The sequence below is a fragment of the Cucurbita moschata genome, unplaced genomic scaffold, assembly GCF_002738365.1.
Source record: "Cucurbita moschata cultivar Rifu unplaced genomic scaffold, Cmos_1.0 Cmo_Scf00034, whole genome shotgun sequence".
NCBI lineage: Eukaryota > Viridiplantae > Streptophyta > Magnoliopsida > Cucurbitales > Cucurbitaceae > Cucurbita > Cucurbita moschata.
The window spans coordinates 1,209,097-1,233,611 of NW_019268550.1; the positions used below are offsets into that span (position 1 = coordinate 1,209,097).

Consider the following 24,515-nt stretch of genomic DNA (forward strand, 5'->3'; position numbering starts at 1 on the left):
AATTAAGAAACTTATTTAATGGACGACTTTTGATAATTGTTTTAAAATTGTTACAACAAAATTAAATGATAATTAAAATTTCCCCTTATTTAAAAATAATCGACGTGCATTAAATTAAAACAATTAATCGATAATGGTTAACTTTAATTATTGGGTGGCACTCAATGTACTTTTTAAGTGCGATCACAAGTCGCCGACCTAATTTCACCAAATTATTTATTTTCTGTTCAATATAAAACAAAAAAACAAAAGAAAAACATTATAAAAACAAAATATAATTTCCATTTATTTTACTGAAATAAACAAATTAATTCTCAATCTTTTAAAATATTAAACGAAAATATTAAATTGAATATTTCAAAAAGAAAAAAAAATTGATTTGTAGGTTGCATGAATTTCGATCATAATCTAATACGTATTTAAATTTTAAATTTTGCGTCCATTAAATATATGATTTTTTTTAAATATTTTAAATAATTTATCCGCAATTATTTGAATTATAGCCCAACGAAGAGATGCTACCTAACCACGAACGGTGTGCGTTATTTTTGCAAATATAATTTTTTTGACTTTGGTTGTAGTCATCTGTGGAAGGTGAAGGCGATAGTGTCTGCAGAAGAGGAGGGAGTTCATCTTGAGTTCCTCCGATGGACTCCGTCTTTGCTGCTGCGACGAGCAACATAGCTATATGTTGCGTTTCGAAGGCCTTGAATCGGAGGCTCTCCGAAATTGTTCGTAGAAGATGCGTTCGCGGTGGTGACCGAGCTCGCAATTTCAGCTGCATTTCCAGTTACCTTGCTCTATACGGAACTGGACTTATTGGTTCTTCTTCACCGTCGCTTAGGACTCTGCAAGTTGTTTTGCCTTCGCTGCAGCGTCGTTTGCGTTGCGTTTCGAGTTCCTCTGTGTCTTTTGCATCTGGTGGCGGGAATGGTGGTTTTGGAGGGAATAATGGCGGCGGAGGTCGTGGTGGAGATGGTGGACTGGGCGGTGGAGATGCGAATAAGTTTGTTTCTGGAAGTGCCGAGGAGGTTTCTTCACTATTGCCTAACGTGATTATTCTGGATGTTGGAGTATGGATTTCGCATCGCTTCCTTGGTTATTGCTTTATCTTTTCATCGCACGTCTTCGTATTTTAACTCTACCGAAATCTTTGATGATTATTTTTTTTCTGATTTTCTTCTGTGCAATATTATTGTAATTATTTTTTTTCTCATAGAAAAAAAATCGTAGGGAATGACATGCGGGGGATGTGCAGCAAGTGTGAAGAGAATTCTAGAGAATCAGGTTATAGTTACTAATTCTTTTTGCTCGGTCTTCAAATACGGAAATAATTTTTGTAAACAAGAAACATGAACTAATTGAATGAATTAAATGTAGAAAACCAGGATAGTAGAAGCCAGTGAGTTTAGAATTTGTTCAAATAACTGTAACTAAAATTGGGGCAAGGAATTGCAAGTGAACAGACATTTTTTTTTCCTTGATAAATGAATCAATGCTCATGTTATTGTCAAATCACGAACAGCCACAAGTGTCATCTGCTAGTGTGAACCTCACAACAGAGACTGCAGTCATATGGCCAGTTCCGGCGGTTAAAGATTCACCTAATTGGCTAAAGCAGCTGGGAGAGACGCTTGCTAATCATCTAACTCGATGTGGTTTTGCATCTAGTCTTCGAGGTGAAAGCTCTTTTTTCACAAATACAAAGTATCGTCATTATGGCCAATGTTTAATTGTTGTTAACATGATCTCTGGTATAATTGTTCGTTAGTTTGGAACTTACTAACCTTGAATCTTGGCAAAGTTGGACATCTTCTTCAACTTCAACAACAGTCTGGGGTAACTAATTGGGTTCAAGCAGAGTCAAACATTCGAGGGAGGTCACCTCCTCTAATCGAAGAAGACTTAATAAGATGATTAGGGTTTTTCAAAACTCAAAGCAATAAGCTATAGGATAAGAATCATTTTGAACTCCTTATCTTCAACCCATAGATGTAGTAAACCATAACCGCTTGGTGACTTGAAGATCTGCGCAAGCTTTGTGGAGATATGAAAGTTTAGAGGGCTATAGCATATGTGCTTGTGAATTCATATGGAGGGGACACTTTAGGTTAGTTTCAAATGCCAAGGATTTATAGTAAGGTTACCATTCCATAAGGTCAAAATTAGACTTGAATAAAATGTGTGTATTTATATCTATATTACTGGGGATGCTTTGTGTCTAAAATAACATTTTCCTTGAAATATCAAATTCAAGATATATTTTATTTTTATGTTTTTTCTTTTTGTTAAAAAAAAAAAAAAAAAAAAACCCTTTGGTCTTTGTTCCTGTAAATTTCATTATTGAATCATTGCACAGACTTCGTTTTGCACCATCTGCTAGCTAGCAAGTGTTTGCAATCCATACTATTGAGAACGACCTATTCTATTTATGGGGTTGCGCTAGTATTAACTTCACTCATCCCAAATGCAAGTGGATTTGATATATTAGATGTTTGCACTCCTGGAAAGCTCTACATGTTTCTTTAGCCTAATAATACAACTGTTCTTATGTGTCCAGAGTCAGGAAGAGACAATATCTTCCTGGTTTTTGATAGGAAGATGGAAGAAAAGCGCAATCGTTTAAAAGAGAGTGGTTAGTACTTAATTCCTATGCTTTGGCCCTTCTTCCAAACTTAGTGTTTTACTATGATTTTTTTTTCTTTTTTTTGGATGGATATTATGTTTACCAATAAATCTCTGAAAAAATAGCTAATGCAGCTCTTTTCTTACGCTGTCAGGCCGCAATCTTGTTTTTTCCTGGGCTTTGTGTGCTGTGTGCCTTCTTGGCCACATTTCTCATTTCTTTGGCGCTAAGGCTTCATGGATCCATACATTTCATACTACTCAATTTCATCTATCATTGTGCTTATTTACATTACTTGGCCCTGGTCGTCAACTTATTATTGAGGGTATGAAAAGTCTTGTCAAAGGAGCTCCAAATATGAACACTTTAGTTGGACTTGGAGCTCTATCATCCTTTACTGTTAGCTCATTGGCGGCCTTAATACCAAAACTTGTAAGTGACGTGTCTATAAACAAAACCCACATGTTTTTATACAGTCATATTTATTCGATATATTTTTTTGTGGCAGTCAAGTTCTAACCATTTCAATCATCAGTTGATTTTATTTTTTATTTTTTATTTTTATTTTTCATTTTAAGAAAAACTCAATTTAATGTATTGCTATATCGCTTTCCAGAATATCATTTGTGGTTTTTGTTACAAACATTTTTCAGGTGATTTTTGTATTGCTCACCAGGTGGTTTTTGTTACAAACATTTTTCCAATGTTAATTTATTGCTATATCGCTTACCAGAATATCAATTTAATGTATTGTGTTCCGTCCTCAACTCGACATAAAATCCCTTACGCGTAATATTTGTTTTCTGGACAGGGTTGGAAGGCTTTCTTTGAGGAACCAGTTATGTTAATAGCATTTGTATTGTTAGGAAGGAACCTTGAACAGAGAGCTAAAATTAGAGCTGCGAGTGATATGACAGGTCTTCTTAGTATTTTACCTTCAAAAGCTCGTCTTGTTGTTGATGGTGATACTGAATCGGGTTCAACGGTTGAAATTCCTTGTTCTAGTCTTTCAATTGGAGATGAAGTTATTGTCCTACCTGGGGTTAGTCAAATGAATATGTCTCCCAATTCTTAAGTGATATCTTTACATTATTGCCAATTACTTTTAATAGATTTCTCCTTTCTTTTAGCTCATTATATCCCATACCAAGCTTCATTTGAATAATTTACATTAGAATGATTTTCCTTGTTAGCTGTTTAGAAAATTTCAGTTAAAAACTGTTTGGAGATATAATACAGTTAAACATTTAACAGTTTTACTGATCACTTTGATATAACTTTTTCTTCATTTCAGGACCGTGTTCCTGCTGATGGAATTGTGAAATCTGGTAGAAGCATTGTGGATGAGTCTAGTTTCACTGGGGAGCCATTACCTGTTACCAAGCTGCCTGGGGTACAATTTTTTTTTTTTATTTTTTTTTTTATAAATTATAGTAAATGCATCGTTATCTCATTTTGATGTCAGCCTCACATGTTTATTGGGAAGCAATAAGTCTACCTTGTTGCACTGTGGTCATATATAGAATAATATGGTCCCTTCTGCATCTGTCTAATTGAACAGTTAAGGTACTTAACGTTAGTGCATGATAGGATAAGTAAACTGTATTTGACCATTATGACGTATTTTTAGTTTCTTAAGACACAGCACTTCTGAAATCTAGTGTCATGTTGTCATAGAGTTTTTTTTTTCCTCCCCTGTGCTAGAGCCAAGTTGCAGCAGGAACTATAAATCTTAATGGAACTCTTACAGTTGAGGTGCAGCGACCAGGAGGTGAGACTGCTATGGGAGATATCGTTCGTTTGGTAGAAGAGGCTCAAAGCCGGGAAGCTCCTGTTCAACGGTTGGCTGACAAGGTTATCTCTGAATTTTTGTTATCTTTCTCTTTTTCTTTTTCTATTTCTGTGTTGAAATTGCTTGAAGTAGGCTGACAAGATTCTCTGAGTTAGGTCTCTCTCTCCCTATTTTCTTATGGATTGCCTGTCCATGACAAGTTTTGACTCCTTCTTCTCAATGAGATATGTTCTTGGGCGATTTCTAGTGTTAGCCATGACAGGGTAGAGGAGAGATGCGAAGCTAGAAAGGAGAGGAGAGATGTTTAGTTGAAGCATTGTCACTGGCAGTGGAGTGGAGGGGAGGGGAGGGGAGAATACAACACAAAGGCATCTCCACTTAATAGCTGATTCTTTTTTTCCAATACAAGTTATTATTTTTTGTGTTCTCGTTGTTTTTTGTTTGACCATTTATCCCTTACGACCACAACAGTTGTTTCATTAGTCAAATGAGCATCCTCTAAATACAGATGCTTTCCTTTTCTTTTTTCTTTGAGAGGTTGTAACAATACGATACAGCATTGTGGGGTTCGGGGTTGTTCTATAGGGTTAATCAATGTGTGCAAGTTTTTTTTTTTTTGTTTTTTTTGTTTTTGTACATTTATGGTTAAGAAAAACATGCCTTAATCTATTGAAGTCATACTATGCTCTTTCTGTGACTCCCTAGTTGATCTATCATGGAAATTTGGGTGGATTTCTTATTACTTTTGGATCTTTCTTCCAATAAAAGAAGTTTCAAGCATATTTAATGGCTTCTTATTGTGAATTTATGCATGCAATTGATTTATTATGCTGGCTATTTTTACTTCACCAGGTGTCTGGGCACTTCACTTATGGAGTAATGGCACTCTCTGCTGCAACTTTTATATTTTGGAGTCAATTTGGATCACGCATTCTGCCTGCAGCTCTTTACCATGGAAATTCAGTTTCATTGGCACTGCAGCTTTCTTGCAGTGTTCTGGTATGATGCTTGAAGTTTGTGCTCAAACCTTGGTTACTCTTACATGCAAATTTATGAACCATGGAAAGTAACAACTGTTTTGATCGCTACACATATTCTATATCAAAATGATATTTCTGAGGGATCATTCTAGAGATGATACACTCTTACCGTATTCTACGTCAAAATCAAGTAATTCTTATCCTAGATCTAAAGTGGCCATCCTAGACATAGATAGAATTTTGTGGTTGAACATATTTAACGCTCTACTTTGGGAAATTTGGTTTGAAGAAAATACATGGATTGTTATTGGGGAAGATCGATATAACATCTGTACTTTTTGGAGGTTAGGTCTTTAATAGCTGTTTCGTGGATGTAGAAATACAATAAATACATAGGGTCAAATTTGTCGGAACTAGAAGACTCATCTAGTGGAAACTTTTATTTGTAAGGATCCACACTCAGGAATGGTTTGCTGTTGAATCGTTATATAAGTGGTTTTCTTTTATTAAATTCCTTCTTAAGATGCATATAGGTAAATTCTGTGTATAATTGTGAACGATCCGACAAAGTACTTAGAACATGAATGAAATTGGGAGAGATTTGGAAGGTTCATAATTGACTCATAAAATATAAAAAACCCTATATTCTTGACGCAAGTCTCATATTGTTCTAGTCAACTTTTTGATTCAACACTCCCTTGATATGAAAAGTTTTATTCTTTGTATGACCCCTCCGTTCTTCTTATGTAGAGAAGAAAGGAATAGTCTATGCTGTCTTTTTCTTCTTTTTTATTGTAATTTTCTTTTTGTTTCTCTTTTATCAATTGGCATGTTTAACACTAAATTGATATGAATGTTTTCTTTTCTTTGTATGACCCTCCATTCTTCTTACGAACTAGAGAAGAAGGAATAGTCTATGCTGTCTTTTTCTTCTTTTTTCTTGTAATTTTTTTTGTTTCTCTTTTATCAATGGGCATGTTTAACACTCACTTGATATGAAAAGTTTTATTCTTTCTATGACCCCTCCATTCTTCTTACTAACTAGAGAAGAAAGGATAGCCTATGCTGTCTTTTTCTTCTTTTTTCTTGTAAAAAAATGTTTTGTTTCTCTTTTATCAATTGGCATGTTTACAGATCGGTATATTTCTGGCCTATATTCTTAATGCAGGTTATTGCTTGTCCATGTGCACTTGGCTTAGCTACTCCAACTGCAATGCTGGTGAATTTTCTCTTAAAGTCTCTTCATCTCTGTATTAGATTGTTTACTTTGAACATATTTATGATTTGCGCTTTGTTTATGATCTATCAGGTTGGAACTTCATTAGGTGCAACTAAAGGATTACTTCTGCGGGGTGGAAATATCTTAGAGCAGTTTTCAATGGTAGATACTGTTGTCTTTGACAAAACAGGGACCTTGACAGTTGGGAAACCTGTTGTGACAAAGGTGTTGGCGACTTCTAGATATGAGAGAGATGTAGATTCACAGTTGAGTGCGGTTTCTTAACTTATAATGGATGTTTCCTTGGGTGGTAAGTAGGCATATTAGCTAATAGTGTAGCTAAAGTGAGACAACCACCTCCATTTTTTTTTTTTTAATTCTTAGAAAATAGACTCAAAATTTTGTTCAAGAACTCAAACTCCTGAAGGAGTGACCAAAGAAAACAGTAAAGTTCTGAGGGATGAATAAACACATACCCGCTTAAACAAATGTTACCAGGAGAATAATGTTCAAATGAATTGGAAAAAGAACACCACTGAGAAGCCTTGAACTTAGCGAGGCCAAAATTTTTTACCCTCAGCTCGATTATCTTCAAAATTAATGCTAGCTTACTAAAAGATTTAGTGGAGGGTGTAATCCAACCAAATCCTGTGTTTCATGTTGTAATGAGATACCCAAACCTTATCGATTCACATTTAATCCATTGGGCTTTTGCATTGGGTATTTGAAGTAAGAGCATGAGGAGTTTGGCTTGTAAAGAAATGTCGATATTTAGTGAGTTATGGATTTTATCCATTAAAATTGGGTGACCACTTGTACCAAATGTGAGATAGTTTTCTATGACTACAAATCCCAGAGTCACAACTGAGATTATCTGTTGATTTGATACAGGATAAACTCACACGGCAATCATTCAGAAAATGATATTCTCAAGTTTGCTGCTGCAGTGGAATCTAACACAGTTCACCCAGTTGGCAAAGCAATTGTAGAAGCTGCTCGAGCTGTTAATGTTCAGAATTTGAAGGTAGTTTCTTATACATATTATATATATAAATGTTAACAAAACAAATAGGCTGGATTTTTTACAAGGAACACAAGTCCTTCATATAAAAAAGTTATTTAACTTTGCTAATAAATTAATAAGAACAATTTCTTGACTAGCCAGTACCAGTATGTAATAGAGTACTTTCCAGGAAGGTGTACAGAAGTTGTAAGGGCCACATTTCCATGGAAATGTGGCATCAGTGACACATTGCCACATGGCATGATGCAGCATCCAAAAAGAAATTTCTCCTTTGCACATCCATTGAGAAAAATATAAAACCTAATCGTACTTGTCAATTAAGTAATTGTTCCCCCCCCACCAAGAAGAAGTCTGGATAACAGTTTAGCGATTTGAATTATTTAGGAAGAAGCGTGTTAGACATTGTTGCTTGTTAATCATGGTCTTTTATTATACGAATTTTTGTTTATGCTCACACATGCATGCACCACTATAGACTTACAGCAGTTTCCTAAGTGTGGCTTCTCTGATAGCTCAAACCTCATGCTACCATTGGGTTTGATCAGTGATATATTTTCATGAGGTGTAATTTGAGGGCTGTTATGCTATTGGCAAAGTGGATATACATAACCTGGTATCTTAGATGGAGATAATTGAGTTTTTAAGAGAAAAATGAAGTATTTCATTGCTTTTTGAGCTATAATTTTAATTATTGAATTTAAATATTTCACATTTACAGGTGGTCGACGGAACATTCATTGAAGAACCTGGTTCTGGTGCTGTTGCAACAGTAGAAAACAGGATAATATCTGTCGGAACTTTGGACTGGGTTCAGAGGTATTCTCCACATCTCTTCTGAAATATGCATTAAAGGGATATGTTGTTTTTGTATGTCTATCCATGAAAGGTTTGTTTGTTTCTGAAAGCTCTTAAGTGGACTGAAACTTTGCAAAAAATCAGTTCAATGTAGGGAGGAACCAAAGAACCTTTAATGGGAATAGTTGGAACCGGGAAGAATCTTTGATTTGCCAGAGTATCGTTGTTCTTGCTGGTGGTCCCTTTCAAATATTTTATTTAATTTTTTTTAATGACCCCCTTTGTGATTATTTTAGGGAACTCCTATTGGGATATATATTCCCTTACGGTAGCTGCGACGTACATGTACCTTTTCACTATATTAATTTTTTTTATAAGAAACAAAGAAACCTCGTATTAACCCATAGAGAGCAAACCACAGCCAAAAGGCTGTAGGGATGAGGGATCATACTCAAGTGACGTCTCTGAGCCATGAAAACTCTTTCTTGTTTCAAACCACTGCTCAAATGATGTCTTTGTACTATCCCTCAATCTAGGGGGATTTATGTGTAGATTATTTTTGTTGAATACAAAAGCCTAGATTTATGATCTCATTGAATTAATTATATCCTCAGGCATGGAGTTGTTGCCGATCATTTTCAAGAAACGGATGATCTCAAAGCTCAATCGGTCGTTTATGTAGGAATAGACAATATTCTTGCTGGTCATATTTATTATGAGGATGGCATACGGGAAGAGGCTAGTCATGTCATCGACACTTTATCTAGGCAAGGAATTAACACATACATGTTGTCTGGCGACAAAAGGAGTACTGCCGAGTACGTCGCATCTCTTGTTGGAATTCCAAAAGAGAAGGTATGAAATTTGATTCCTTATATTTACCTGTAAGTTCACTAGATTTTAATACTGTATCAATCACCCATTGTCTTACTATTTAGGTTATTGTTAAATGGTTAATTTTTTAAGGTTTATTGTGTGTGTGTGATATCTTATTTTTCTCCAAAGGTAGTTAATATGCTTGTGACCATAAATAAAGATATCTTGAGTAATTGAATTAGCACAATATATGTAAGGTTTTGGCAGAAATTTCCATTTTCTTCGACAGTTATTTTGATGAATTGCTGTTTTCTAGTCCTGGAGCAGTCTTAGGCTCGTCATAATTAAGGGACCTAAAAAGCTGGTCTGGATGGACTAGCACATCATTATGCCCTTCATATTTGAATACGATGCATTAGAGTTAAATGAAAGTGAAGAAAGAAAAGGAGAACTGTAATAGGGAGAAATTGTGGGCTAATTTCAAGAAAGCAAAGCAGAACTTTCTATTCTTTAGATCCTAATTCGATATTTGCTTCATGTGGTTTGATAAGAATGACCAAATTAGGTTAGCTGAGTTCCTTAGAAAAGGAAGCTTTTTTCCTATAGAGATAATCCCATATCAAAAGCTTAAACTGTTAGATTATGATAAATTTAATTATATTAATACTTCAACACCACCTCACTTATGGGGTTGAAAATTCGGTTGAAAATTTGTGGAAGGTCCAACAAATGGAAATCAATATTAATTAGGGAGGAATTGACATTATAGGGGTTTGAACACGTGACCAACTCTAGTACTATGTGAAATGACTAAACCCAAAAACTTAAGGTGATAGATTATGGTAAATTTAATTATATCAATACTTCAACTAACTAATTAGAAAAATTAGGTATTTCCCCTTTTCCCCTAAAAGAATTGCATACCTTAATACATTTCAGCTTACACATGCACACTCTTCAAGTTTTTGCTTCCCTTTCTCGTTGACTTCTATATTTTCTATTTATACTTTATTGATAAGCAACAGCCTTACCTACAATCAATCTTGATTTTTGGGTTTTAAGTAATTTTATAGTTGGCAAGATTCATATGCTTAAAAGAGTTTTTAGTTTTGGGGTATATAAATGGAAACATTTTTTTTATCTAGTGTGTCATGTCACCTGAGTTTTGACTTGACCTCATTTTGTATGTTGTGCCTTGCCTAGGCTCTGTTATATATAGTATAACTTACAAGACTGTATCGAGTTTCAAAATAAATTTTTTTTTTATGATAATCTTTGAAGGTACGATCTGGAGTTAAACCCCATGAAAAGAAGAAGTTTATTAGTGAACTTCAGGAGAGCCGCAACATTGTAGCCATGGTTGGTGATGGAATCAACGATGCTGCTGCTTTGGCTACTGCAGATATTGGAATTGCGATGGGTGGGGGTGTCGGAGCCGCCAGCGAGGTGTCTCCTATAGTGTTAATGGGCAACAGACTCTCTCAGGTACTTCAAGCCATATGTTGTTTTGTTGCCAGTGTTTATATTTTTGGACACATGTAGACAGAAGTTCTTGTTCATGATAGAACGCAGCTATCTTTGTACTTGCTTAATGGCCTGCTGCCCGTATTTATTTCCGAACCTATATTTTTTTTTGGCAGACATTCCTTCTTTTTCTCCTCATATCAACATAATTTGATGTGTTACCTTGCAGAGTTGAAAGATTGGGATTTCATTCTTCTTACAGAATTTTATTTTTAGTTGAAACATAAGAGAAGTTAATTCTTGTTCTTGCTGGGAAATAAATAATTATCACAAAATATATATTGAAGTCTACACTCAAGGCTGGGGGAAATGGCAGAAATGGCTCCTTAGTCAACAGTAAGAGAAGTCCAACTAGGAGCTATATTTGATAAGTACTTAGAATATTTTAATTTCGAACTTGATCCCTTTAGAATAAAATATGTCTGTACCTAGGTTTCAACAAAGGGCTCTCATGTAATTCCACATTTCCACCAAAGAGTTTTAGCTATGTCACTCAGCTGTGAATCATCGAGTGCTGGGTGCAATCGAGAACAGTTAACACCATTGAATATATCATAGTTTACCAGGATAAGCTCTTGGATTTAGCGTCAACTTAACAAGATGAGTATTTTATCTTCATAGCAGCAGGGCGCTGACAAACATTTCACTAGTTATAGTAGCTGTAGCATTACAGCAGCTTTTAGAAAACTTTCAGAGATTTAAGGGTGACAAATGCCTTCTCCTCATTGCATTAGATGCATTGGTAAGTCCTTCAGCCCTGTGGAGAGGAGTAACTTGTACATTGCCGCTCGACAATTTATATTACCTATATGCAGGGAAACCTGCCATTTGAACCTAGAAGTCCAATCTCAATCATCTCTCTAGTGAGGTGTACTGCCCAGATCAATTTATGTAATGTAATTAATACTGCCACTGAATATATTTCCTCTGGCAATCCTTGATAGAAGACTTTTAGAATTCACCGCCGCATAGAAACGAGGAAAATGGTAAGGGATCTATCTATAATCACATTTTTTCCTACAATATGGTAGCTGTTCTATTACCTAATCAGTAGCGAGAGTTTCTAACCACAATGCTCATGCACTAGCTATGTGAAACCTAGAACAGAAAATCTACCAAGTATAGTCTTTGTTAGATACTACAAAACCTCTATACAACGAAGCAATAGGGAATCTCTTATATTGAGGGATTATACAAAGTGAAATTTCTCAGTTTTGGTATCTGGAGATCAAAAGATAAGAGGCAATATTAGTAGAGTCAATCACCGCGGTTTTATGCATTAATCAAACATGATCTACGTGACTATTTTTCTTGTGAATTGTCATCTTCAAAATCATATTTTCTTTGGTTTTATGAGATCGGATGTAATTTCCTTCAAAAACTTCCTTGCAGTTGCTTGATGCTTTGGAGCTTAGCAGGTTAACCATGAAGACCGTGAAGCAAAACCTTTGGTGGGCTTTTGGATATAACATCGTAAGTTTTTAACCATCACCTAGCTACTCTCTATTTTACCTGTCCTTTATATTACAAAAAAAAATTCATTCCACTTTTTATGCAGCCTATAACCAAACATTCTGCCCGTTTGATAACATGTCACTTTTGGTTTTGATTTTTAGAAATTTAAGTTTATAAATATTACTTCCACAAAAAAAAAAAATCGTAAGAAAACAAGCATGATTTTAAAATACCAAAAATTCAAAACCAAGTAGTTATCAAGCGGGATTTAAAAAATTCTTCACATTTTATCTTTTCATCTTTTGGGTTTTAGAGTCCTAAGGGTATTAAATTTTATAAGGTTGAAGCTCTGTTCTCTTATTATTGTTTCATTGAGTTGTCGTTCATTTCATCTAACTTCGTTTCTTCCTTCGCCCACAGCCTGATTTCATTATTAGAGGTGCACTGTGTTGGTTTAAAGCTTGCCTTTTGAGTTTTGTTTTCTTTGACTCGTAATTATGAATTGAACCCAAACGAGTCTATACCTCAACGCCCACCTTACCCCTGATTAATTAATCTTTGGGAGAATATATTCTACGGGATAGCAAATCTCTTAAAAAAACTACATAAACACAGGCACAGAAAAACACGGTTTAACCAACTTGGGTTCTAGAATATTAAAGAAACAATCCCTAATTGTTGGGTAATCAAAAGCAAAGATAGTTACAAAAAAAAAATAGGAAGAAAAGAAAAAGATAGGCATTGAAATGTTCTTGTAGACCTGAAACCTTTTTCCGTGTATCAAACACCGGAAAAAAAACATTACAAGTTTATTTTTAACCATAAATTCTACACCATAGCATAGCAAAGAAACAATTTGCCATAGAAAACGGCACTTATTTTGGAAAGGAGGCCCCTGACGGTATTGTCCTTCATCATAGCCCGCTTACTTGCTCCCTGAATCATATCAAAAGCTGGCCAAAAGGGCCCATTCACACCTTAAAAGCAAAAAAAGGCAAAACTAGAACACATGATTCAACTCCTTTGAAACACACGTACGCCAACCAGGCCAAAGACGAACTGTGTAGGCTTTCTGAACTCTTAAAGTGAGGTCAACCAAGAAAAAAGGCCAGATTCTCACTTTCAGCTTATAATAAAGGAGGCTTCTTTAAATATTACTTCGATCCCATTTCTTTCTACTTTTGTTCATTTGTCCATTTGAGTCTATTACTTTAAACCGTGTATATTTTTTTCCCTTCATTTTTATTTTTCATTTGAAATATTTGCATCACTTCATTTACTAAATTTCTTATAATGTTGCAATAATTTGTATTAAAATATTTCCATGGTGTATATAATTCAGGTTAAAATTTTGAAAATAAGAATCAAATAGTCCTATTCTTGAAAGAATGAATAAAGATCGAAAGTATATGGACTAAAATGAACCAAAACTTGAAGGGTCGTATCTTTCTAGGGCGTGTATATATATATATATATATATATACTTCCATTCTCTTTTTATGTATGCCTAATTTGGCTTCTCTGACATCTTCATTCAGGTGGGAATTCCAATTGCGGCAGGCGTATTGCTTCCTATTACTGGGACTATACTCACACCTTCCATTGCGGGTGCCCTTATGGGTCTGAGTTCCGTAGGTGTTATGGCAAATTCACTACTTTTGAGATTAAGATTTTCTCATAACAGAAAAAAATCTCTGGAGGACCAACAACCTAAAGAAAAATAGATTAGAAAGGGAAAAAAAAAAAAAAAAANCTGAACTCTTAAAGTGAGGTCAACCAAGAAAAAAGGCCAGATTCTCACTTTCAGCTTATAATAAAGGAGGCTTCTTTAAATATTACTTCGATCCCATTTCTTTCTACTTTTGTTCATTTGTCCATTTGAGTCTATTACTTTAAACCGTGTATATTTTTTTCCCTTCATTTTTATTTTTCATTTGAAATATTTGCATCACTTCATTTACTAAATTTCTTATAATGTTGCAATAATTTGTATTAAAATATTTCCATGGTGTATATAATTCAGGTTAAAATTTTGAAAATAAGAATCAAATAGTCCTATTCTTGAAAGAATGAATAAAGATCGAAAGTATATGGACTAAAATGAACCAAAACTTGAAGGGTCGTATCTTTCTAGGGCGTGTATATATATATATATATATATATACTTCCATTCTCTTTTTATGTATGCCTAATTTGGCTTCTCTGACATCTTCATTCAGGTGGGAATTCCAATTGCGGCAGGCGTATTGCTTCCTATTACTGGGACTATCTGACATCTTCATTCAGGTGGGAATTCCAATTGCGGCAGGCGTATTGCTTCCTATTACTGGGACTATACTCACACCTTCCATTGCGGGTGCCCTTATGGGTCTGAGTTCCGTAGGTGTTATGGCAAATTCACTACTTTTGAGATTAAGATTTTCTCATAACAGAAAAAAATCTCTGGAGGACCAACAACCTAAAGAAAAATAGATTAGAAAGGGAAAAAAAAAAAAAAAAACCAAATTTATACCAACCCCATGAAAGAGATGGCTTTAATTTTTTTTATTACAGAAATGGAGAGATTTTCTTTGTTTGATCAAACATTCTTGTTCTAGTGAAACTGAAGGTGTTCATCTTATCATCATTTTGTTAATCATTGTTTTAGCAAGCCATAAGATGCTGCTATGCGATGCAATGCATTGCATTTTAATTGATACTCATAAAATAGCTATTAGCCTTTGGGCTTGATATTAAGAAGTTAGTTGGATGTTAATTATTTTCATTAAGGATTCAGTTAATATACTCTTAACACTAAATAAATACTTGTTTTTAGGTTTTTAAAGGGGCACTTTTGTTAATGGATTGGAAGGCTTTCTTGTATTTTTGTGGGGAAAGGCATTCATTCCCTCTCCCTTGCCCTCCTAGGTTGTATTGGTTGGCTGTTTTGGAATTAAATTGTTTCTCGTTTCTCTAAAACATAAAATAAATTTGAGACAGGATATGGTTGTTTGCTTTCGTATTCGAGACTGGATCATATATATCATTGACATGTAAAATTCTCTTTTAAGTCTAAGGTTGAATTCCATATTTTTAGATTACTTTCACACCAGTAGTGTTCGTGGTTGGCTTACTCAATTATGTATCAATCTTACAGGTTGGGTAGGGCGACACAGCTCCCAACTATGGAGTGATTACGTCCAACATGTCACTCCTTATTTTTGTCATGCTATAAGTTGTTATTATAAGGTTTAAGACGAGTGAGTGCAAAATATAAATTGTTTAATAAGTTTTTAAACTTTTAATTTTTTGATTAATTAATTTGAGAGAATTGTTTGCCTATAAATTAACGTAAATAAAATTAAATCGTTCTTATTATTGGAAATAAATAAATAAAAATTATAATATTACTATTGACTTTCATTAAACTTTTAAAACCTAAAATGATCTAGTCGTGGCCTGAGACTTGAGCATTATAAAAATGTTTTTTAAACGATTAGCAATGATTTTTTTTTTTTTTTTTTATTTATTATTTTATAATTTAGTATGAAAAGAGGAGGTGTGTAATAATAATATATATATTTCTCTCTAATTTCTCTCCCCGAGATTCCACAACCGCGCGCAGTGTGTTCCCCGTTCCCAACGTACTTCCTTTTCGTTTCACCTGAAAAAACAACCATTTCCCGTTTCATTTCATTCACTGCATTCCAAGTCTGGCAATTCGAATCGGATCCCTTATTCCTTTTTCCAGCTGCTTTTCACTCATCTTCCAAATCTTTCAAGATTCAGGACTTTCCCCTGCTTAATGGCTGACGGTGAATTAGAGAGGGGAGAGGTCAATTGTAGGCTTGCTTCCATGGATTCCTCCGAGTCCCGATGGGTATTTCAGGATGAGGATCAATCGGACATCGACGAGGAGGCGGAGGACGAGGAGGACGAGGAGAATGCAGCGCAGCATCGTATGGATTTGGAGTCTGAGGAAGAAGATAATGTTGAGCAGAAATTGATTCGGACTGGCCCACGTATTGATTCCTTCGATGTCGAAGCTCTTGAGGTCCCTGGTGCACATAGAAATGAATACGAGGTGCTATGAGTTTTCGATTTAAGTTGCATTTTTTTTTTGTCTCTCTTAGTTTTGTATATCTACCGCGATATTGAACTGGAAGCAAGTTCTAGTTTATTTTACGTTGTGGTGTGATATAAAGCTAGCGGAGCATTATTGGTTATCTGCAGATTTTGGGTTACTTTTTTTAGCAGGAAGGTTTAACTACCTAATTGGCTGATGATTAAATGTCAATGTCTGTTCCATGATGACTAATCAAGGAGATAATGGCTGTATCTACATTCTCTGTTACTTTGTACGGGATTTACTTTCAAATTCGGTCCTAGTTCTAAGTTTGTAACTTCTCTTCAATCGGATATTTGGTTTGAGCGGAATGATAGTTATATAACGTTAATTCATGGGTAAGAAAGTATTTGAAGTATTTGATGTTCGTAACTTATTTTCAGGACTTCAGCGTGGGAAAGAAAATTACTCTTGCTTTTCAAACCCTTGGAGTTGTATTTGGTGATGTTGGGACAAGCCCTCTGTATACCTTCAGTGTCATGTTCTACAAGGCTCCTATTAAGGAAGATGAAGATGTTATTGGGGCATTATCTCTAGTTATCTACACCTTAATCTTGATTTCACTAATCAAGTATGTTCTTGTTGTTCTGCTGGCAAATGATGATGGTGAAGGTATGCTTTCTAAACTTATGTCATTTATTTGAAGTTGCTCCTCTTGCATGCTCATATTTATGTGTATTGATGCAATATTTTGTGAGCTCATATCTTGAAGGAGCGCTAAAGGTTTGCTGGTAGAAAATGCCCCTTCTCTTAGGATCCAATGTATAGCTGACGGTCCTGAATCTTTTTCTAAAAACTTGGTTTGGTTTTAGTCCGGATTTTTGTTAGGTCTTTTTTTTTTTCATCTCTTAATGAAATGGATTCCCTAGCAAAAGAATATTGGCCTTAACTTTTCTGGTATGACATGTTATTTCATCATGCACTCTCTTCCTCGCTTTGTCATTTCCAAACCAAACTGTACGTACTTTACACAGGTGGAGTGTCGATGAGGTTTAGTTAGCTTTATGCATTATAAGTCCTATGAGTTTTGTAATTTTCTACTGTTTTGCTAATGGCTAGTTTAGTGTTTTTGTCGTTTCTCCCATCTCCTAGTCAGTTTTGGACACTTATCATCCTTCACATGTTTTTCTGGAGTAATATAGTTGTTCTTATCCCAATGCATTCCTTCCACCCTGAATAAAATGCATACAAATATTGTAGGTTGGCCTAGTAATTAGGGGGTGGCTGCAATAGGATCATACTGGCGTAATATGCATAACTCCAAATTTTCTGAGCCCTTAGAGGAGAAATTTTGCTAGCCATTGATGAAGTCATCACACAAATGATTCGGTCTTTGTATGTAAGAAAATGTGTTATGAAACGTGAAGTGGGATTTTCATTATTTAGTTATCAACTTCTGCAGGTGGTACTTTTGCTTTGTACTCTTTGATTTGTAGACATGCCAAGGTCAGTCTACTCCCAAATCAACTGCCTTCAGATACCCGAATATCACGTTTTAGGTTAAAGGTGCCATCTCCTGAATTGGAAAGATCACTAAGAATAAAGGAAAAACTTGAGGCTTCCCTGACTTTAAAGAAGCTTCTCTTGATGCTTGTTCTTGCTGGAACTTCTATGGTAATAGCCGATGGAGTTATTACACCCGCCATGTCAGGTTTTTATATACTATTTCTTCTCTTTTCCGCTGAGTAAATTCTCGTGCTGCCAGAATTGGGACAATGGAAGCCATTTTAGATGTATTCTGATCTTGGCCATGGGCCTGACTGAGAACAAAACAAACTTTATCCTCTATTTTTAGTTGGTTTCTTTCTTCTTTTTCATTTCCTTATCCCTGTAACGAAATTACACCTTTATTCCATAAAGAATCTGTTTTACTGTTTAGACGACCTTGTACCTTTTATCTTTTTTATTTGGAAAAAGCTTCCTACCCAATAATGGAGCTAGAGATTTGGGTATTACTAATGTTGAATAATGACGACCTTTTGTTTTTCTTCTTGCAGTAATGTCGGCTGTTGGTGGACTAAAGATTGGAGTGGATGCGATCAATCAAGGTAGTTTCTAACCTTTTTGACTGTCTAGTTCCTCTTATATGGCAAATCACTTAGACAGACCACAACATGATGATAGATATTGAAGTGTTTGATAACACTCAGGGGCATCTTCTTGAGATCCATTCATTTTGAAATATATTATGAGAGATGATCAACTGCCTTTTTATTTTTTTTATCATCATTTCAAAAAAGTTATAGTTTGCTGTTTATTGTTTTTCATGCTATTTCCGTTTTAGTTTCCAGAGTTGTGATTATGCAACAGTGAAATCTGGGCTTATGATTTGTGTGTGGATATGGAGTTGAGGGCTGGATTTTTGCCCCTCATTCGATTTGTGAGTTACGATGGGTATGAGGAGAACATTTTTTAGTATAAAACTAGTCATTATAATTTTAATATCTATAAAGTATTTAGTATAAAAAGTGTTTTTTTTTTCCAGTTGAATACATTCAAAATCCGTTTGTATCTTTTGTATACCATCATTTCCAGTGCATCACTTTGCAACAACGAAACTTGTAGAGTATACTCGAAGCTCATAAAGTATGGATTCTTTGTCTTGTATAATGTTTCTTTGTCAATATCTTGTATTTGCTTTATTTAATAGAAATTTCTAATCAACTCTCCCCTTTTATTTTGTCAGTTTGAGAAGGTTTTATATTATTTGTTGGGTTGGGTGTGGCTTATAAGATTCTCTATCCTGCTGATATTGATGCATTTATTTCTCTGCATCACTTCTTGTTGCTATGTACATTGGATCTGATCTTTTTTTTTTTTTTTTTTTACTGTTTGTTGTTTCTGCAGATGAGGTTGTGATGATCTCAGTTGCCTGTCTTATAGTTTTGTTCAGTGTTCAGAAGTATGGCACTAGCAAAGTGGGGCTCGCTCTTGGTCCTGCATTATTCATATGGTTTTGTACGCTTGCAGGCATGGGGATTTATAACCTTGTCATATATGATAGCAGTGTCTTAAAGGCATTCAATCCTGTTCATATTTATTATTTCTTCAAGAGGAACTCTACCAATGCATGGTATTGCCTTGGAGGTTGTTTATTATGTGCTACAGGTAAACACACTGATCTACCGAATATTTCTTTGTTATTATAGTTTAAACAGGAGGCACATTTCGTTAATACAGTAAAAAGGTATGATGAAAATTACAAAGTCCTTCTCTTTCCCCAAAAGGATATTTCGACACCCCCAGCGCCCCAAGCCACCAAAAGAAATAGAATGCACAGAAACTCATTGATGAATGAAATACGAATTTTTCCATCAATCATTTGTTAGCTTATATAGCTTGGTTTCGTGTACATCCTTCCCCACATGTTAGTGGGAGGGGGTTATTATATCCTAGTGGACACCAATTTTCGTTTACACTTAAATTTTGAAATCTGTTAATAATGTGGATCTATGCTATGTCTCCTGGTGTTACTCAAGTTCATGGAGATAGAGAGGGGTAATAATCCTAGTGGTCATGGATTTGCCTCAAAACTTCATACCTTTAGATCTGTTATATAAATCAAAACTATAGTATGCCTCCTGATGTTTCTTAAATTCACGTTTCATATTGTGATTCCATGCCTACTATTACCGATTACATAAGTAGGATAGATGTAGAAACTTATAAAGAAGATCCTTATATCCGTATGAAGAAATTATTTTCTCAATTATTGTTTAGCCTCTATAACTATTGATTAGTTTACATGTAGTTTTAAATAATTGAATTTGGTGTGGCTTTGATCAGCATGGAGATTTTCTAACCCTCTTATTTTGTTTCGGACCATCAACTACCAGGTTCGGAGGCAATGTTTGCGGATCTTTGCTATTTCTCTGTGCAGTCAATACAGGTAGGAAGATGTAATTTAAGATTGTTGAATTAGGTACTTTACGCACATCCTCTCTATATGATAACCTTGCACTTTTGAAGATTTTATTTGTGCAATCTTTCACCTTTCAGCGTTTTCTGAATTTTGATATCTAATTTTATTTAGTGAATGTTTGCAGCTTACGTTTGTGTTTCTTGTCTTGCCTTGTCTTTTATTGGGTTATTTGGGTCAAGCTGCCTACCTTATATCAAACCACAATGGAGCTGAGCACGTATTTTTTAATTCTGTTCCCAGTAAGTCTCATTAATTATCTTTATTGATTTGCAAAGCTCGATGTTTTAATATTTTTATAATTTAGTGGGTGCTTTTGCTAATGCAAGTCTCTTGCTTACTGTCTACAGAAAGTGCCTTTTGGCCAGTTTTTTTCATTGCTAATGTTGCTGCATTAATTGCGTGTCGAGCAATGACTACGGCTACCTTTTCGTGTATAAAACAATCAACGGCACTTGGTTGTTTTCCTCGTCTTAAGATCATTCATACATCTAGGAAATTCATGGGGCAAATCTATATCCCGGTGTTGAATTGGTTTTTGTTGGCAGTTTGCCTGGTGGTTGTCTGCTCCATTTCTAGCATGTACGAGATTGGAAACGCATATGGTAATGTTAACATGTTCTCATGATCCAAAATTTCAATTGCTTTACCATAAATGATTTATCTTTGAGGATAAGTTGGCCGGAAGGACGTGAGTGTTTTTATAGCAATTTTTGGTTCCTTATTAGATTCTTTGTTACGATTCTTTGTTTCTCTTTGGGCTTCTGCTTTCAGGCTCTTTGTAATTACTCGATAGGTCTTATTTGTCTTGATCGGAGTCATTTCTTGTAGTATGGATCCCTTTTGTGGACTTTTCTTTCTGTATGCCAATGTATTCTTTCATCTTTCTTTCAATCACGTTTTTTCTTTAAAAAAAATGAAGAAGAACAAGAAGAAGATTGGCCCAGGTTAGGTAAATACGGATAATGATTCCATCTTAACAAGCCAATCTGAACTGTATCCAATAGTTTCAATGTATAATGAAAATTTTGGTGTTTATTCTTAATCAAAATGTGTAAGGAATATTGGGCGGGGGCATATGGAGGTTGAATTATTGTATCCTTGTTCTGTAATGCTCTTACCCCGTATTCTCTTGGGTTTTATATGCTCTACCTGATCTTTTTCTAAACTAATCTTTCTTGCAGGTATCGCTGAGCTCGGAGTGATGATGATGACTACTGTCTTGGCAACCATTGTTATGCTTCTTATATGGCAGATAAACATTATCATTGTAATGGGTTTTGCGATGATCTTTCTTGGGATGGAACTGATATTTTTCTCGTCTGTGTTATGGGGTGTGGGTGATGGAAGTTGGATCATATTGGTCTTCGCAGTGATTATGTTCTTCATTATGTATATTTGGAACTACGGAAGCAAGCTCAAATATGAAACTGAAGTGAAGCAAAAGCTGTCAATGGATTTAATGCGGGAGCTTGGGTGCAACCTTGGGACACTCAGAGCTCCTGGCATCGGTTTGCTATATAATGAACTAGTGAAAGGAATACCTGCAGTATTTGGCCAGTTTCTGACTACTCTTCCTGCAGTTCATTCAATGATCATATTTGTCTGCATCAAGTACGTACCGGTTCCTGTCGTGCCTCAGAGTGAGAGATTTCTGTTCCGCCGAGTCTGCCCGAAGAGCTATCACATCTTTCGTTGCATTGCCAGGTACGAAAACTCAATTTCCATAAGAAATGTGGCTGCAACGCCTTCATTTTGGTTGATCTTCTCATCAAAAAGATAAAATTTGGTGATCTTTTTTCAGTATGTGACTAATTTAGATAACTATATGTGATACTCTACCTTGATATTGTAATGGCCCAAGCCACTGCTAACAGATATTGTCTTTTTTGGGCTTTCTCTTTCGGGCTTTCCCTCAAAGTTTTTAAAACCCGTCTGCTAGAGAGAGGTTTCCACACCCTTATAAATGGTGTTTTGTTCTCCTCTACAAATGGTGTTTTGTTCTCCTCTCCAACCAATGTGGGATCTTACATATATAATCTTTCATTGTGGGCTTATCGCTTAACAGGTATGGTTACAAGGACATTCGAAAGGAAAATCATCAGATGTTCGAGCAGCTCTTAATTGAAAGCCTCGAGAAATTCATCCGTCGAGAAGCACAAGAAAGGTCGTTAGAGAGCGAGGGAGACGATGATACTGATTCCAACGAAATCCACAGCTCTCGACTTCTTGTTGGTCCAAATGGAAGTGTCTATTCACTTGGCATTCCTCTGCTTGCTGAATTCAACGAGGCTAGACCTATAAGTGAAGTCATCCACGTCCCAGAAGTGCAGGCAGTGGAATCTCTAGATCCCTCAATCCCAGATGCAGAACAATCACTTGAGAGAGAGCTTTCTTTTATACGAAAGGCTAAAGAATCTGGAGTGGTTTACCTTCTCGGCCATGGAGATATTAGAGCCAGAAAGGATTCTTGGTTTATTAAGAAGCTAGTGATCAATTACTTCTACGCATTTTTAAGAAAGAACAGCCGGCGGGGCATTGCCAACTTGAGTGTCCCCCATACCCACCTGATGCAGGTTGGCATGACATACATGGTTTAGAAGCTCAAGCCTTTTGCCAGAGGATTACCAAATATACGCGCAGCACGAACGGAAGGAGGTCGGCGAAAACAAAAACAAAACAAAAAAAGGAAGGCAATGGTCTTTGTATTCTTCAGTGTGCTGCAACATTCATTTGGATTCAGAGGAAGCTTTGTCACACTCTCCTTGCTCATGGGGAAAGTCTTGCAAGGCTCCATTCTGGGTTGGGGTCACAGTTGCAGTTCTTCGTTCGTGTTCGTGTTTGTGTTCATGCATGATGATGAACGTGTAGAATGTTTGAAATTACGTGAATTCAATCGATGAGATCGTTACGACTTAAAGAAAACTGTTCGAATTAGTTTGGTTGCTCATCAAACTTTCATATGCATCAGTGGTTGTCTTATTGATAGTTGGTTCCACTATTTCTTGTTTTTGGCCCCTGCTCACTCATTCCTCATGATAATGCAAAACCTTGCTGATTATCCAATTCCTATTCAGATTTTGTCTAAGATTTCACAAGAATTCTTCACCCAATCTGGTCTGGGTAGCCCTCTTAGACCCAACTCAGCTACGTGGAACATACCAATTTTTCGTACCGCCCCTTTACTCTCTCTCTATAAGAAAAAGCCTACAGACAATGCGAAGAGCTAAGCCGTGTTTAGAAAAGCTAAGGTTTCGTACATCTTTTTCATATTTTTCGATATAAATAAGGCACGAATTCCCCTTTTCAATCAAAAGTACTTGTAATAAAATAGGTCGCTTTTGTTTTAATATTTGAATGATTTGTTGATGTGAAAGTAATTATGAAAATTAAATAAAAAAATATTATAGATTTATATGTCAATAAACATAATTACGTTTGATTTAACATAAAATTAAAGGCACATAAATTAATTTTTTTTAGACGCAAAACATTATAAATTAACAAATAAACAATCATATGAAGAAGGCACTAAGAAAATATATTTTAAGTCAACTAGGAAAATTAATTAATTAATAATATTTAACATAACATAGACAAATGGAGCAAAAAAAACTATATTTTAAATATATATATAATATAAAAAAAGAATATTATTAAAAGAAATGGGCAGACAAAATTAAAGAAAAGAAAGAGACCACTGAATTTGTATATATGTGTCCAATAGTTAGGTCAGCCAGCAAAACCGGGCGCCAAACTTTATTAGAACCCACTTCAGAATGGAATATTCCACCGCCCTTGCCACGTGTCGAGAATCTAGCGATTGCTACGAATTTCAACCAATCACGTTCGCGAAACTGATCGGATTTCGTCTCGAGCTCTCGTCCACGAATTCTGATATCCCTTCCTTCTTCTCTCCTTCCACTCGCCACGTGTCCGATTTCCCGCTACTAGTTTTATAGTTGAGGAATAGTAAAATATTCTTCCACCCGAAACAAATTTTTTTTTTGGGAAAACGAAGCCTTTCTCAAGAACGAACCCACCTAGGGCTTGCTTTTGTTTCTGTGTTTGCTGTGATTTTTCTTCGATCCATAATCTTTGTTTTTACTCCTCAGCTTTTCGGATTTCTAAGAAGCTCTTTCGCGTCCAGGTGGGTCTTTTTTTCATTTTTTTTGGTGGATCGCTGTTGTTTCTGCTGTTTATCTTCTGCTTCTTTTTTTTTTTTTTTTTTTTTTTTTTTTTTTTTTTTTTTTTTTTTTT

General features: G+C 35.4%; 3 protein-coding genes across 6 annotated transcripts in view; all 3 read left to right on the forward strand.

Moving 5' to 3' along the window:
• The first annotated feature begins 559 nt into the window (after positions 1 to 559).
• LOC111430770 (copper-transporting ATPase PAA1, chloroplastic) lies at positions 560 to 13,964 on the forward strand. Of its 2 annotated transcripts, none has more exons than XM_023067174.1 (17): positions 560 to 1,073; positions 1,234 to 1,287; positions 1,526 to 1,679; positions 2,561 to 2,635; positions 2,781 to 3,058; positions 3,438 to 3,668; positions 3,921 to 4,019; positions 4,331 to 4,480; positions 5,271 to 5,417; positions 6,567 to 6,617; positions 6,708 to 6,883; positions 7,509 to 7,641; positions 8,360 to 8,457; positions 9,051 to 9,291; positions 10,534 to 10,737; positions 12,169 to 12,249; positions 13,770 to 13,964. In XM_023067174.1, the coding sequence occupies exons 1-17, from the start codon at positions 648 to 650 to the stop codon at positions 13,953 to 13,955; spliced, it is 2,784 nt and encodes a 927-aa protein (XP_022922942.1). In that variant the 5' UTR covers positions 560 to 647; the 3' UTR covers positions 13,956 to 13,964. The 2 variants fall into 2 exon arrangements, with proteins under 2 accessions (XP_022922942.1, XP_022922943.1); XM_023067175.1 differs by having other exon boundaries at positions 981 to 1,073; positions 1,220 to 1,287.
• A 1,839-nt stretch (positions 13,965 to 15,803) lies between these two features.
• On the forward strand, positions 15,804 to 23,256 carry LOC111430726 (potassium transporter 7-like). The gene is made up of 10 exons (XM_023067116.1): positions 15,804 to 16,294; positions 16,720 to 16,948; positions 17,739 to 17,987; positions 18,334 to 18,384; positions 19,184 to 19,444; positions 20,173 to 20,225; positions 20,383 to 20,497; positions 20,606 to 20,860; positions 21,440 to 21,962; positions 22,324 to 23,256. The coding sequence occupies exons 1-10, from the start codon at positions 16,016 to 16,018 to the stop codon at positions 22,853 to 22,855; spliced, it is 2,547 nt and encodes an 848-aa protein (XP_022922884.1). The 5' UTR covers positions 15,804 to 16,015; the 3' UTR covers positions 22,856 to 23,256.
• A 972-nt stretch (positions 23,257 to 24,228) lies between these two features.
• LOC111430712 (protein LNK1-like) overlaps positions 24,229 to 24,515 on the forward strand; it is a 7,682-nt gene continuing 7,395 nt past the window's right edge. For 2 of the 3 annotated variants that reach the window (XM_023067095.1, XM_023067096.1), the window contains exon 1: positions 24,229 to 24,405. The gene's annotated coding sequence lies outside the window, so the exon portion shown is untranslated. The remainder of the gene's footprint in view (positions 24,406 to 24,515) is intronic. The other variant, XM_023067094.1, reaches the window with a different exon arrangement.